The sequence below is a fragment of the Molossus molossus genome, unplaced genomic scaffold (genome assembly GCF_014108415.1).
Source record: "Molossus molossus isolate mMolMol1 unplaced genomic scaffold, mMolMol1.p scaffold_m16_p_1, whole genome shotgun sequence".
NCBI lineage: Eukaryota > Metazoa > Chordata > Mammalia > Chiroptera > Molossidae > Molossus > Molossus molossus.
The window spans coordinates 81,089,213-81,105,151 of NW_023425344.1; the positions used below are offsets into that span (position 1 = coordinate 81,089,213).

Genomic DNA, 15,939 nt, shown 5'->3' on the forward strand with positions numbered 1-15,939 from the left:
ATGTAACCTACTTTAGCTACGATTTCTCTCACATTTTCTTTGAGTTGGTCGCTTTCAGACTGAAGAACTTCCTGCAGCCTCTGTAGGTCCTCTCTCTCCTCAGCTATAGATTTCATCTCCTTATGACTTTCTTGAAGTCTCTCAGACAACGTGAGCTTTTCCATTTCTAATCTTAGCACTGCTGATTCTTTAGCTTTGAGTTGCTCCTTCAATTGCTTCATCTCACTGATTATTTCCTTAGTCTCAAGGTCTTTTTCCTGCATATTAAAGGACTGTTCTTGTATGTCTTGAGCCTCTTGGATCTTAAGAGAATCCTAAAACAATACAGTTGATATCCAAAGATACTTTATTTTATTTTAGGGGAAAATATATCAAGATACTTTCTAAAACACTTAAGCCAGGATTTAATGGTTCATTTACAGAGCAATTTTCCTACTTCCATACTCTTCCATTATTCAGGTATTTAGCACTTACTTATTGAAGGCTCGCTATGCTGTCAGCGTAGTATTGGAAGCTGGAGATAAAACAGGAAATAAGACTAACAAGATCTCTGCCTTGTGACACTTTAGGGGGAAAGTAGACATTGTCAAATCGTACTAAACAGAAGTAATGGGCTCTCCTAGTGTTTTAGTTGCAAACCTGACCTACGGTGAGTGGTTAGGAAGGGGTGGTAGGTATGGTAATGCTGCAGGTAAGAAGACCAGAACAACAGAAAGACACGAGATGAGGAAGAACAATAGACTCGACTTGCTGGAGCAGGATGAGCAGGAGGAAGACAGAACTGAAATAACCTGAGAGACCAGCAAGGTCTGGGATCCAGGGCCTCCTAGGCCTTGTGAAGGATTCTGGTCTTGGTGTCAAGAGTGACAATTTGCAATTAAAGGGTTTTAAGAGGAAAAGAGCGCATGGACTCAGAACGAAGACTAACTTAGAGAAGTATAAGACCGAATGTAGAGATCAGTTAGAAGGCTACTGCAGAAAGCCAGGGAAAGAGAATACTGCCTTGGATGAAGGTGCTGGCGATGTCGAGAGAAAAGTGGGAGGGTTTCATCCATACACACCACAAAATTCACAGGGTTGGTGTTTGGATTACAGAATGAGTGGGCAGGGAGAGATGGTAGTGGGATGATACCCAGATTTCTGACCAAATTAGTGAGGATAGTAGTGTCTTATGAGATGCTGAAGGAGTAAATTTAAAAAAGGGAAAAAGAAGTATTTTTGGCTTCATCCTTTTCTATATAATATAGCATTGCTTTTTCTAAATCATTTTGAATATTTAAAAAAAAAGCTATCTTCTCTGAAACTTTCATTTTCAATAGTTTTCACTATTTGTGAGCAATTTTCAGTACTGTTTCCATTACTTCATTATGGACTAAATTTTGTCCTCCCCAAATCCATTGAAGCCCTAACCCCCAACTGGAGATAGGGCAGTTAGAGAGGATAATTAAGGTTAAATGAGGTCACAAGGGTGGGACCTTGTCTCACAGGACTGGTGTCCTTTAAGAAACAGAGATACCAGATACTTTCTGAGTTCCAGTGCTCAGACGAAAGGTTGTGTGAAGACTCAGAAAAAAGACACTATCTACACTCCAGAAAGAAAGGCCTCTGCAGAGACAGCATTTTCAGGTACCTTAATTTTGGCCTTCTAGACTCCACAACCAGGAGAAAATAAATTTCTGCTCTTTTTGCCACTCAGTCTATGATGTTTTGCTATGGCAGCCTTAGCACACTATAATACACCACCCCCTTTTTAAAAAACAAAACAAAACACATCATTAGCATCCTAGCCTTAATTGTGTATTAATTAAATAACCAGTAAAGCAGATATTGTCTTAAGGTCTCAGAAAAATGAACCATACTACCTAGAATGAACGAGGTAAGATTTAAGCTCCTAATAATAAAATTATGGCTGAAGACCTAGAAACAGACATAAATATGATACACACACAGATTTTATAGTGAACTGTATAAACAAATTTAGTATATAAAATCTGATGTAAAATATTTATTTTATCCATAATTAATAATAAGCACTCAATCTTTCTTACATACCTAGAATTCAGAATGGCTTTTTAAGGATGTTGAAAGAATATCAGGACTCAGAAAAAAATCAGCTCAAAGTCTGAACTAACATTTTTTGCCTTTTTTGAAATTGATTGTAAGCAGAAGTTATTTCAAAGATATTAGGGTGAAGTTTAGTTGTTTGTTTATTTATTGATTGATTGATTGTGGTATGTGCCCCTAGCGGGAACTATCTACTTACCTACCTACCTACTTACCTACCTACCTACCTATCTATCTATTGTGGTACGTGCCCGCCCTACCTACCTACCTACCTATTGTGGTATGTGCCCCTAGCAGGAACTGAACCCGAGACTCTCTGGTCCGCAGGCCAACGCTGAACCACTGAGCCAAACTGGTTAGGGCTGGGTAAAGTTTATAGTATTGTTAGTTTTTTTTTACCAATGTGAGTAATAAATAAGATTGAAATTACCATCATGTGCTTAAGCGTTTGAGGTTAACGAGAAAGCTCATATATAAATATAAGAAAACTTTGAACAGAAACTCTTTACCTCTTCCTGAAATTCATCTTCAGTCTCTCTTACATTTTCTTCTATATGCAAATTCTTGGAGCTTTCCCCAGAAATTTTCATTTTTAGTGTGTCAATAGTTTCTTGGTGTTGTTTCAAAGACTCCAGAGCATTTCGTAATTGTTCTTGGGTGTCTATGTTCTTTGTCAGAGAAATACAAAAACATTTCTATTAGAATAAGGTGAAGCAATGAATATCATTTTATAGTTTCTACTTCACCATAAATAATAAATGATGGCTCCTATAATGTTTTTAAAGATACTCTGAGCTTTCAACGTTTCATCAGTCAAAATCTTACCATGTTTACAGTATCCTCAATGTCACTCTTGAGTTGGTCTCTCTCAATTTGCAGACTCTCTTGGAGTTGTTTTAAGTCATCCTTTTCTTGGGTTAAGGTTCTTACTTCTTCTAAGGTTTGGTGAAGCTTCTCAGTAGTCAGCATTTTTTCCCTTTCTATAGCTTGTAGCCTAGAATCTCTACTTTCTAATTGTTCCTTCAGCTCTTCCATTTCATTTACTCTTTCTTGACTCTGCTGAAGTTCTTGGGTTTTGTGAGAAAGCTTTAAAATAAGACAAAGTAAATGTGAAAAGCAGAACATTCTATGGCATATACATAGAAGCCAAACCCCAGCCAACTAAAGATCATTTCCTTAGAGGTTATCTGGTACCAACCTCTGTCTTTAAAGCATCCAAACTTAAACTAAGTTTTTGAGATTCTTCAGAGAGATTTTCTATTTCCTGACTTATCCTTGCATTCTCTTCAAGGACCATGTTATACTTTTGTTGAGATTCAATATGACCATTTTTAAAATCTTGGAATTCTTGATCCATGTTTTTATAATTCAACTGGGTGGTTGCTAGGTCATCTTTAGTTTTCTCAATTTCTTCAAGTAAATCTTGAATTCTACTGTCCTTATGAATTACTTCAGAAAATAATTTGTCTTTTTCTGATGTTATTAGATATAGCTCTTCAGATTTATCATTTAACTATGAAAAAAGGAATACGTAGGTATGTTAACAACGTATGATCTACCAAAGCAATTTTCAGAAAAAATTACACTGAAATTGAGCAAAGATTTGACTGAGAAAAGGCAATATTTTCATTGTCTCTTTAACAGTATATTTTCTTGTTTAACTTTACCATCAAAATAACAGTTATTTGCTTAAAAATGTGGTTACCTCTTTCCTTAGCATTTCTACTTCTGAAGGTAAAGATTTTAATTCCGAGAGCAAATTAACTTTTTTATGCAAAGCTTCATTTTCTTCAACTTCTTTCTTCAGTTCTTTCTGAAGCTCTGTAATCTTTCTTTCCAATTCCAAATTACAGAGCAAATCTAGAAAATTTTTGGTAAATTAAATAAAATAGCCTGTAGTTATTGGGTCAATGTAAACTATATCTAGTTTAATTTCTAATCAGATTATATAAAATTTATTTTTAAAAGAGCTAATGTTGATAAGCAGCTAATCTAATAGTTAATACATAGTTAAAAAATAACATTAAGTTTCAGGTATATAATATTATAATTTGACATCTGTATACACTAAAAAAAGGATCATCCCCCCAAAGTCTATCCATCACCACATATGTTAATTCTGGATTCACCTTTTCCAAGACCAGGTACAATTTTGAACCCTTATAATCTGAAGTCCATGGAAATATTTATACATACTGATACAAATAATACTGAAAATTAATATCAAATTATTTAAAAATTGATTTTTAAGCATTGGGACACAATTGCAAAATTCTTTAGGTATATTTCTACAAAAAGAGGTAGTCTGAAATTGCAAAATACCTTTTGGAACTTTGCCATCTATAAGAGAAGTGAGTTTTGTTATTTCATTAAAAGATGATTGTAATTCTTTCTCCAGATCAACTTGTATTTTCTTTTTTGCTTCCAACTGGCTTTGATATGACCGATTATCATTTTCCATTTGCTTGCATATACTTGCAAGTTCTTTCTATTGAGAGAAACATTGCAAATTCACAAAAATGTACTGGTCTTTACAAATGTTTTATTATAAATATTGCAAGAAATCACTTACCATTTTCTCTTTCAGCTCCAGATTTTCACTCCTAAGAAAGGCTGATTCTCTCTTAGCATCAAGGGCTATAATTTCAGCATCAATCAGAGTTTGTTTCTTTTGTTTAAGCTCTTCAGTGTCTTCCTATATGCATGACAAAAATGATTTAGTAAAATCTAATTTCCTCAGAGTTGGAAAAAGTTAACACTTTTGTTCAGTTAGCACGCTCAAGTTCCCTATGTATTTTTATTTTAAATTATTCTCTCTAAAACATGACAGATGAGTAGGTAATGACTAGAATTAAGAATAATAAATCAGCCCTGGCTGGGTGGCTCAGTTGCTTGGGCATCATCCCACGCACTGAAGGGTTACTGGTCATGGTCTGTGTCCGGATTGCGGGCTTGATCCCAGTGGGGTCAATGCAGGAGGCAGCCAATCTATGTTCTGCTCTCACATCGATGTTTTTCTCTCTCCCTCTCCCTTCCTCTAAAAATCAATAAAAAAATCTTTTAAAAAAAAGAAGATTAAATCAGCCTTGGCCTGGTGGCTCAGTTGGTTGGAGCATCATCCAGTACACCAAAAAACTGCAGGTTCAATTCCCAGTCAGGACACATACCTATGTTGTGGGTTCCATCTCCCATCAGGATGCATACAGGAGTACAGGAGGCAACTGATCTGTTTCTCTCTCTCACACTGATGTTTCTCTCTCTCTCTGAACATATCCTCGGGTGAGGATTATTAAAAAAAAATACACACACACACACTTATACAACCACAAATTTATTTATGTTTATTTTTTATTGATGTTAGAGAGAGAGAGGAAGGAAGAGGGAGAGATTAAAAAAAATCAGTGAGAGAAACTATCGATTGGTCGCCTCCTGCACGCCCCACACTGGGGATCGGGTCCACAACCTCGGGGCATGTGCCCTGATGGGGAATCGAACCAGCGACCTCTTGGTGCATGGGTTGATGCTCAACTACTGAGCCACACTGGTTGGGCTTAAATCACAAATTTAAAAGAAATTATCCAATAGAAATGTAGAGAACTGATAAACAGGTAACTCAGTAAAGAAAAAATGCAAATAGCCTATAGATATATGAAAAAAATCAGAAGCCTCATGTTTAGAGAAGTAACATTTAAACATGACTTTAGCTTTCATAAATTCAACCATGTCCTTGGCAAAATATTAATGCATAAATGAATGAAATGAATAAAGAGTAAGAAATAAATAATTTTTAAAAAGTGGCCCTGGCCGGTTTGGCTCAGCGGTTGGAGCATCGGCCTGTGGTACAGAGAGACCCGGGTTCGGTTCCCGCTAAGGGCGCGTACCTTGGTTGCAGTTTGTCCCCGGCCCTGGTTGGTCGTGCGGGTGGCAGCCACTCGATGTGTCCCTTCACGTCGATGTTTCTCTCTCTCTCTCTTCCTCTCTCTCCCTCCCGCTTTAGCTGAACAAAAAATGGAAAAATGTCCTCGGGTGAGGATAAAAAAAAAAAAAAAAAGTGGACAATTCTGTTTGCTACTATTAATCCTACTCTCCAGGATATGAAAGCATCTTTCTTACCCAGGCCTCAGAACAGTGAGGATACTTTTAATAAGAATCCCTCGTCATTAATAGAAGGTAACAAAAGAGTACCAATATAAGGTAACAAAGGGTACTCTGAAAAACAAAACAAAAACAATAGAACAGAAACTAATATTTAAAAAATTCAAGCTATAAATTGTTACTGTTTAAAAAAGGGTGTTAAGCCCAGGCCAGTTTTGCTCAGCGGTTAGAGCGTGGGCCTGTGGTCCATCCAGAGAGACCTGGGTTCGGTTCCCGCTTGGGGCGCGTACCTCGGTTGCAGTTTGTCCCCGGCCCTGGTTGGTCATGCGGGTGGCAGCCACTCGATGTGTCCCTTTCACATCGATGTTTCTCTCTCTCTCTTCCCTCTCTCCCTCCCACTCTATCTGAAAAAAAAATGGAAAAATGTCCTTGGGTGAGGATTAAAAATAAATAAATAAATAAATAAAAATAAAAAAGGGTGTTAAAAACTAAAATCAAATTGATACTTTCTTGAAGTAACCAGGGTGGACTGATAGCAAATAGAAAAAAGGAATCAACACTTTCACCATGAGATTCACTGTTACTTAATGCCACGATTTTGTACCAAGTAAAGTCATCTAGATTCAGTTTCTGAAAATTACTCAAACTGTTAAAAATAGTTAGTTAAATTATAATGAAAATGCACTGATATCAGTGAATTGAAATCTGACATTTTCATTAGTTTATCCTTGTAGAGGTTTTTAGAAATCTGACATTTATGAAAACATGCTCAATTTCATGTTTTATAGTCCTGTATACTTATCAACAACATAAGTGCTCACCTGAAATCATCAACTATGCATTTCTGCATGCATTTGTATAAGACAACTGAAGAATTAAAACATTTTTTAATGACTAATTTTTAATGGAAGCTCATGACTAACTTACTCACATTTACTCAAAGGATGATATCCTCAACTTTCGATGAATGGTTCTTTACAGGTAAAAATGGCAATGTTCCTAATATAGTCCCTATCTCATAGGGTTACTGACAAGATTAAATAAAATACTATATATAAAACCATTAGGACAATGCCCAAGCACAGAGACGGCTCAATATAAGCATTTGCTATGATGACAATGATAGTGTACTATAAATATGAATATGATTACACAACAAAATAAACCTGATTTTTACCGATGAGTATGAGAAGTCCATTTTCATACTTTCTGACTTCTGAGAGTCTATGTATTTCTGTAGCTTCTTAATCTGGTCTTCCTTTTCTCTAAGCAGATCTACTTTTGAGTTTAGTTCATTCTAAAAGAATCAAAGGAAAGTTAAATAATTTAATTGGATTTGAATTCTAAGGGATTAAAAAGAACTCACATTTAACAGTTTATGTTGGTAGACAGTAAAATTTAAAAAGTTGACATTTAAGAAATATAATTCCTTTTATTTTCTGAAATCATGTTCAATTGTGTATGATTTATAGTTCTAGTTCCTTATCAGTAGAAATACCAACATAAATGCTCACCTCAAGATCCTGATTATATACTTCTGCATGCTTAACTAAATTCTTTAAGTTCGAAATTTCATGAATTAGTTGCATCTGTAAGAGCATGTGAACAGGCAACAGAGCAAACCAATAGTTAATAAAGCAAAAAATTAAAAAAAGTATTGAAACACCACTTCAGTATCACCCAACACAGTAAGAAGAGACTGTTCAAGTTACTGTAACAAAGCACCTCATTATACAAAAGTATAAAAAAGCCCCGATCAAACACCAAGTCCAATCAACCAAACAAAAAATCTGCAAACCCCAGGAAGCAAACAAACAAGAAAAAAACTTCAGCATAACCCAAATAACAGATCTGTCATCTGTTAATAAAGCTACAATAACTTCAAAAGCAAATTAGTATAGACCACGTGGAAGAGTTAAAGCAGTAATCAAACTTTTAAAAAATATATTTCTATAATAGACCTTTGTTTGGGGTAAGTACAGAAATTCATTTATCCTAAAAAGATTTTTTCCTTCCCATAAATTATCCATTTTTGGCTTTACACTGGCATACGTTTTAATGAGTTGTGATTTGAAATTTAGGTTTGGATTAGGGTAGTATCATGGTGCTTTTACAATATTACTACTGTTCAGCAAAGCTAGAGATTTGTATGGGATTGTCAACTATTACTTTAATGGATGGTTTATTCTACAGGAAATATTGGAAAGTTAATGTTTTGCTTTATATTGTTCAACTGTCTAAAGTATAAATACCTAAAGATATAAATATTTCTATTATAATTTCCTGTCTATTAAAATATCTATAGCATTAGATATTTGAGTACCAGCACTTTTTGTGCTAAAAAAGTAAAAGCAAATTTCAGTAGAATGTAAGGGACTTACAAAAATAACAGCTCATTTAAATAATATTTTTTTGATGTTTAATTCAGTCCAAACTGTTTAGTTTTAGATTTTAGACTACTGCTAGTTTTGGCCTTATTTTATTGTTTTTAATCCTCACCTGAGGATCTTTTCCCATTAATCTTCAGATAGAATGGGAGGGTGGGGGAGAGGGAGAGAGAGAAACATTGATGTGAGAGAGACACATTGATTGGTTGCCTTCTGCACAACCCTGACCACAGCTGGGGACTGAACCTGCAACCGAGATACGCACCCTTGACTGGGAATCGAACCCATGACTCTTTGATCTGTGGGCTGAAGCTCCAACCACTGAACCAAACCGGCCATGGCTGACATTCTTATTTTAGATCAGCATCATTCATAGAAATAGGACATGAGTGCAAATTTGTAATTTAAATTTTTTAGTGTCACATTACAAAAAGTAAAAAGAAACTGGTAGAATTAATTTTAATGTATTTTATCTAGCCTAATATCATTTCTTCATGTCCTCAATAATGAAAATCAAAAAAAATTTTAAATTATTTTTTTCATATTTAAGTCAATTCAGACTGACCCCATTTGAAGTGCTCAACTGCCACATGTGACTAATGGCTGCCCCCTTGTTCAGCAAAGTTTTAGACATCTTTATTTGTTATCATTTAAATTGGCTCTATCTTTAACTTTTTCTTCTGTTTTTAACTTTTGTGCAAGAAAATCACATTTATCGATGACAAACTAATCAATCTTAATTTTTGAAAGTATTTAGAAAGAATAATTCTACTTTTATTTGGAACAGCACTTCATTTTAAGTATTAGAAATAAAAAAGATTTGATTTTTGTAATGATCTGAGTGTAATCGCTAAATGATGTATTGTTTAATAAGCATGAAGAGAAGACGCACAATATGATCAAAAGATCATCCATTGTTATATAGAAAATACTGCAGATTTCAACTGTAATTTGTAGCAGATGAAATGAAATGTAACTTCTTAAGACAAAAATCTCCTAGTTGTGAAAATCATAAAGTTAAATAGATCAAGTTAAAATACGTAGAGGGTTGAAATTTCTCTTGTTCTCTGAGCATGATGGTACTTGACTTTGTTTATTCCTCCCTCTAAAATTACTATTTAAATACACTATGTTATTATATTCCCACAAGAAAATGATCCACAACTTTGGTGATTTTTTGATGAAACCCTCAGGCAAACTAGGGCACATGTCCTCAGGCCATAGTATGACTTTCACCCTTTTTTGTTAAACTTTTCCCCCATTTTGGAACATATTTTACTATACAAAGACTAACGTTTTTAATTTAACATGAAATGGATATTGTAAAATGGTCTTTGAATAGAGTATGTTTTTATTATTTAATCTTTTAGGTTATCTTATAAAACTGAGAGTTTCAATCTCAGTGTTTGATTAAAAATGAAGAGAATAGTATTATTCTCCCACTTAAAGGCAGTTAAAAGGAAAAAAAGATCAAGATGTGAGTTTCAAGTTATAGATTCCATGTTATTTTGTAATCTTTATGTGTGTGATTCATTTCAGTGAGCTTCAGTTTATTAATTGAATGTATTATAAATTAGAAAAATATTGTTACATGTATGCCCAAAGTTAATTTTATGTCATATTATTTATAATAAGAAATATACAAAACATTAGATGGAATTTTGGAGTTAGAAAGGACCTTGGTAAGCACCTATCTAACCTCTGGGATGGAGATATACATGGAGTAAGCCCTGAGAGATTCAATGACTTGCTCAAGACCTTGTTAATAATCCACACCAGGCTAGAATCTGTAAGCTAGTCCACAGCATCCAGGTAGTTTGGCCCTTAACCATGACACCAGACCATATCCTCAATAAAACCGATTTTATTGACTGAAGTCCAATATTCTTTTCATGACATTTTGCATTTTGTTAATGTGCAACATTTAAAATAAGTTAAATGAAACTCTGGAGAACTTACTGACTTTTGCTTCCCAGGATATAATGCCTGTGAAATGTGGGAGTCACTTTAATTTGTAGGTAGAATGGAAATAATAGTTTTGGTCCAGAATTCTTTCTTCTATTAAAAAGTTAAAGAGGGTAAGCGTGGCCAGGGTAGCTCAGTGGACTGGGTGTTACCTCATAGATTGAGAAGTCCCATTTGGATTTCTGGTCAGGCTGGTCAGGGCACATGCCCAGGTTTCGGGCTCAGTCCCCAGTGGGGGGGTCATGCAGGAGGCAGCTGATCGATGTTTCTCTCTCATATCACATTGATGTTTCTCTCTCTCTAAAAAAAAAAAAAAAAAATCAATTAAAACATATTTTAAAAAAAAGGTAAACAGGGTGGGAAACTAAACAATAATACTGAGGAAAAAAGACTGTGTCCTTTTGGGCTATTCATATAGAAATTTGAGAAGTATCAGCAAACTACACCAAAATACTGGCTCTTATTTTTCAGAGGATTTATGGATCACTTTACAAGCCTGATACCAGCTATGAATTCTTGTTCCAGAAAAATAAATATGCATTAAAAAAATCTGCAATTCATAGTGTCTGTGAACTCTAAGTTAAGGGCGTGCAGAAATTTTTTGAATCCTTAGGAAAATTTAAGTCCTGAAAGTTTCATGGTATTTGGGTTAAGTTCTCGTCAGAGGTAGCTCAATATCGTATACTTAGAAAATTTAGGTAATCTTTTTTATTTCTAAAACTTCCATTCAAACTTTATAGTGTTAGTTACACTGATTTTCACAACAATTCTCGTATATGGAAAAAGAAACGTGCAAAATTAGCTTCCCCAGCTTTCTAACAATATTCTCTTTAGGGATATACTCTCGAAGGAAAACAAATTCCATTATATGTAGTATCCATACATAAAACATTCAGTTAGATATTAAAATTTCTTCAATACAAATCCATCAATAGGCAGATTCACTAAACCTTCCCAAAGAGGTTTTTAATTCCTTCTTCTTGTGTATAAGCACAAGTGAAACCAATATGATTTAACTATTTAAAAACAATATAAATGAATTACTTTTTAAATTCTCTAAATTGTGCATGTATGTGGAAAACAGCTGGATCCTCAATCTCAATCTTACAAATAAATACCTTTAAGAGAATGATACTTCTTACAAAAGTGTTGTTTTAGTTTAGTTTTGTGTTTCTGTATACTTACCTCTTGATCTTTTTCTGCTTTTCTTTCTAGAGCCTCAAATTCATCCAAATCATTCTTTTCTTTTAATTTCAATTCCATTTCTTCATTTTCTTTTCTTAGTTTTTCATAGTCTAATACCAGATTATCATAATCACCACGAAGAGAATTCAACTCACTTTCTAAGTTTTCCTATTGTAAACAAAACCAGATTTTCAAGCTGGAGAGAATTCAGATGTTTGTTTCCTTAACTAAAATTTGGATTAGTCAAATAATTTAACCTTGAATCATTTGGTGGTTTAGGCCATCTTCTTTGTCAATATCATCCTACTGGTTTAGCTTGATCCACAGTAAAATAAATGCTTTGCATTTTAGAAAACCAACTAACTTAGAAGACTATTTTGAAAGGTGTAACATAAAAGAAAAGAAAAGAAAAGAAAAGAAAAGAAAAGAAAAGAAAAGAAAAGAAAGAAAATATAAACAAATGCTGTCTGTGTCTGACTAGAAAAGATCGGTCAGGAGGAGGTAGGGTGCATAATGGGAAGTCCATTTACCACAGATCCTCAACCTTCTTAGGAGTAAAACTGATGATTTACTTCACCTGCCTGACTCCCGTTTTATTTTTCAGATGGTTCTGAATTTAGGACGTGAAACAGAGATATTACTTATAGTTGATTTCTAAAACTCTAATGGCTGCTAGGTTTTTACCATCCTCAACAGAGACCTGCTTCTGTTTTCTATACTATCATGAGAAAGAGATAAACTGTGAGTTAAAAAACAAAATAAAACAAACCCCAAACAACAAAAACCAAAAACAAACACCAGAGATTTTACAAAAACAAACTTCTGGCGTATGCTTTAGGGACACAAAAGCACTTTGCCAATAATACTGAAGTAATTATAATAATAACTATAACTAATTATAGTGGTTAGCTAATAATAATTCCCAAGAATGGTTGCAATTTTATTCCAAAATTAAAATAAAATTTTCTTTAACAAATACATATACAGAACTATATATATTTCTTTGAACATTAATAGCCTAGAAAGTAAACATGGAATCTAAATTTTCTATGGTATTCACTATAGGAGTCCTTATTCTTAAAGTTGTGATAAGACCATATATAATACATTTACTTTTATTTTTCATTATTATTTGGCAACATTACCCCTCCCTGATGTATTATTCTACTATATGCCTGAGAATTTTGACACTTAATATCAGTACCCCCACCCCCCTTTTTTTAACCTCAGAGGATTTTCCAAGGCAAAACAGAAAAAATAAATCGTAAATATCAAAATCTGCTGGTAATGAACTGAATCAAAGTTTTACCTGCTACCATACACCTGTTTTACAAAGTTTTTAGCTTCCTTCTGGATGGCACAGTTATCAACTGGGAGTCTAAGAAGTGGGGAAACCTTAATTAGGACCAACACGGATACTAAAATTAAGTCAGAGCTAGTAATGTACTACAACAACAGTTAACACCAATAACAAATGAATTTATAAAAGAGTAAAAGAATAATGTTCTGCAAAATACATTTAAGTTACCTGACTTAGTAGTTTTGTTGCTGGATTCCACTCTATGTCAGTTACTGTATCAAGGGTGTTACTGAAAACATCAGCCTCTGAACAGAGAGCTATAATTAGGGGGAAAAGAAATGTACCATAAATACACTAGTAAGTTTCCTAAAACTCAAAGTAGAGGTTAGTAAGAAAGTTCTGATCAGATGTAGTAAGTTCAAAGTAGCTATATATGCTCATGGTGTGACTGCCAAGAATATATTAACAACTGATGTGGCTGATTATATTATTTTGTGAATTAAGATCACTGGCTAGAATTAATCATAAAATATAGAATCCTTAATATAATATAGGTAAAAAGAACAAATTCTGAATTTGAGATTTGATCACTGTAAGTAGTTTTTAAAATCCCCCTACAATACTTAAAATATTAGATAAATATTTTAAGGCAGATGTTATATGAATAGTTTAATTGGATAATGACTAGAACAAAAACAAACAATAAAAATATCTGTCTTATGTGTTTTAATTACAGTGCATCATTCTTAAGAGATCTGGAAATAGAAATATTCATGAATATTCACTTATTTATTTTTATCATCATCTCCATTATAAACACATCTAAAATACACTGTGTTTACACATTAACTGAGTTATAAGTAAAGCCTCCCACTGTAGGGATACTTTTATAACTAAAAGTTGAAAAAGCACTCACATTCATCAATACATCCTAATGAAGTTAAAGCAGTCTTATGTCTTTTTGTTGTATATGTTGGCATATTAAATTCATCTACATAGTTTGATTCCTTCATTTTGTTAATTTTGCCAGGGCACCAAGTGACTCTTCTTTTTATTTTAGCCTAAAGAGGAAAAAAATAAAAATTACCTCACCCAGATAATAAAACAAGGGAACAAGTTTCCATTTTTAAAATTGACTGACTTGGTAGAATTCTTATTAAGCCTAGTTTAATATCTTATCAGTCTAAGGATATACTGAGATAAGAAAACATACTCAAACTTTTCTAATCAGTGTTTGATCCCATAACAAATTTGATGAAATTATTTACATTTTATTTTTTAAAATTTGAATCTTTACTTACAAGCTTCTCTGGGACTTAACTGACAATCCTTAAAGTAATCTGGTGTTAAACAGAATGGACAGCTGAGGCTGCCACCACCATAGCTACCAAAAGCACCTTTGGGAACTCTGAACTGGGAAGGAACACAGGTAGCCCATCTGAATTTCCTTCAGCAGTTAAATCTTTCACAGGGCCCTTCACAATGCCAATTTTCTTCCAGTTTGGTAAAGCTTATGCCTCCACCAGTGCTCCTGATCACATTCGTTCCTTCTTCCCTTGGATCCTGCTCCCTCAATTATCTGCTCTTCTGTCATTTTCACTAGGCTCTTCTCTCTCAGCTTCACTAGGTTTTCTCTCAGCTTTGCAAATGCACAAGCTTCTATTTGCTTTTGATAAAAAAAAAACAAAAAAACAAAACACCCACAAAAAACTCTTGACTCCATATTTCTCTCTAGCTACCATATTCTTTCAGTTTCTACACTGTCTTCTTCCTCATCCCTTCAGAGACACCTGTGTCTCCTGGTTCTTACCCCACTCAGCTAGCTGTCCTCACCACTCACTCCACTTTGCTGGCTTCTCTTCCTCTACCCACTTCCTGTTTGTGTTTCCCTTATTTCATAGCTACCACTCTTCTCGTCTGCTTGTCCTCCTACTAGTACAAGCATTATCTCATCTTATTTGATCTTCTCAACAATCCTCTATTACATCCATTTTATAGAGAAGCTGGGGGTCCAAAACATTTGGAGAGGTTGCGTATGATCTTATGCTTAAATGGTTATAGCCCATGCCTGTAACTTCAGAGTCAAACCACTAACCACTCCACCGCGTTGCCTCTCAAGATTTTCTGTATAATATAGATATCTGTATAATGCAGATACAGTGATACCTCGGTTCTCGAACATAATTCGTTCCAGGAGGACGGTCGAGAACCAAATTGTTCGAGAACCGAAGCAATGAAACCCAATAGGAAATAATGGAAACTGGATTAATTCGTTCCAAGCCCCAGAAAATGCCTATTTACTGGCCTAATTTGTATATAATATGTAGAAAAACATAAGTCTCAACAAGAAATAAAAGTGTACAGTATGTCTAAGGGTTAAATTCAGTGTAAAGCGTGACTCTCTCCACAAAGCGTGACTCTCTCTGCACTCACACTGATGACGCGAGCAAGGCGCGCTGGGCCGAATGAACGCCATTCGGCTCAACTCGGCTCATCTCGGAAGTTCGAGTTCCAAATATTTGTTCGGATTCCGAGACAAAAGTTTCTCGGATCTCCTGGTCGAATACCAATTTGGTCGAAATCCGAGGCGTTCGAGAACCGAGGTATCACTGTATATGTATGTTTGTGTAACTGCATGCTTCCATACTCCTACCACATGATACCTTTTTGCTTGAAATGGACAGCCCTTTCCATAGCCTGCTCTGCAAAAGCTCAGTCATATATAAATCCTTGACTCCAGTGACCTTCAGCTCAACTCCAGCTCATCTTATTCCATAGATGATCACTTGACTCATGTTTTTGGGTCAACAGTCTCAAATTATGTGACCTAGTCTCTGTTCCATACACCTATCCCAACACAGTGTACACTCAAAAGAATTACACTAGCTGCTGAGCTCTTAGCAGTCTCCTGAACGCTGTCAGAGCCACATAGCTGAAGACTGG

At 34.7% G+C, this 15,939-nt stretch overlaps 1 protein-coding gene across 3 annotated transcripts in view; it reads right to left on the reverse strand.

Moving 5' to 3' along the window:
- CENPE (centromere protein E) overlaps positions 1-15,939 on the reverse strand; it is a 71,246-nt gene that overhangs the window by 39,676 nt on the left and 15,631 nt on the right. For all 3 annotated transcript variants that reach the window (XM_036269235.1, XM_036269252.1, XM_036269245.1), the window contains 12 exons: positions 13,913-14,057; positions 13,225-13,313; positions 11,697-11,864; positions 7,674-7,748; positions 7,337-7,456; positions 4,637-4,759; positions 4,387-4,552; positions 3,770-3,924; positions 3,263-3,577; positions 2,890-3,150; positions 2,574-2,732; positions 12-314 (listed from right to left, as the gene is read on the reverse strand). In XM_036269235.1, coding sequence (XP_036125128.1) covers positions 12-314; positions 2,574-2,732; positions 2,890-3,150; positions 3,263-3,577; positions 3,770-3,924; positions 4,387-4,552; positions 4,637-4,759; positions 7,337-7,456; positions 7,674-7,748; positions 11,697-11,864; positions 13,225-13,313; positions 13,913-14,057 — 2,079 coding nt within the window. The remainder of the gene's footprint in view (positions 1-11; positions 315-2,573; positions 2,733-2,889; positions 3,151-3,262; positions 3,578-3,769; positions 3,925-4,386; positions 4,553-4,636; positions 4,760-7,336; positions 7,457-7,673; positions 7,749-11,696; positions 11,865-13,224; positions 13,314-13,912; positions 14,058-15,939) is intronic.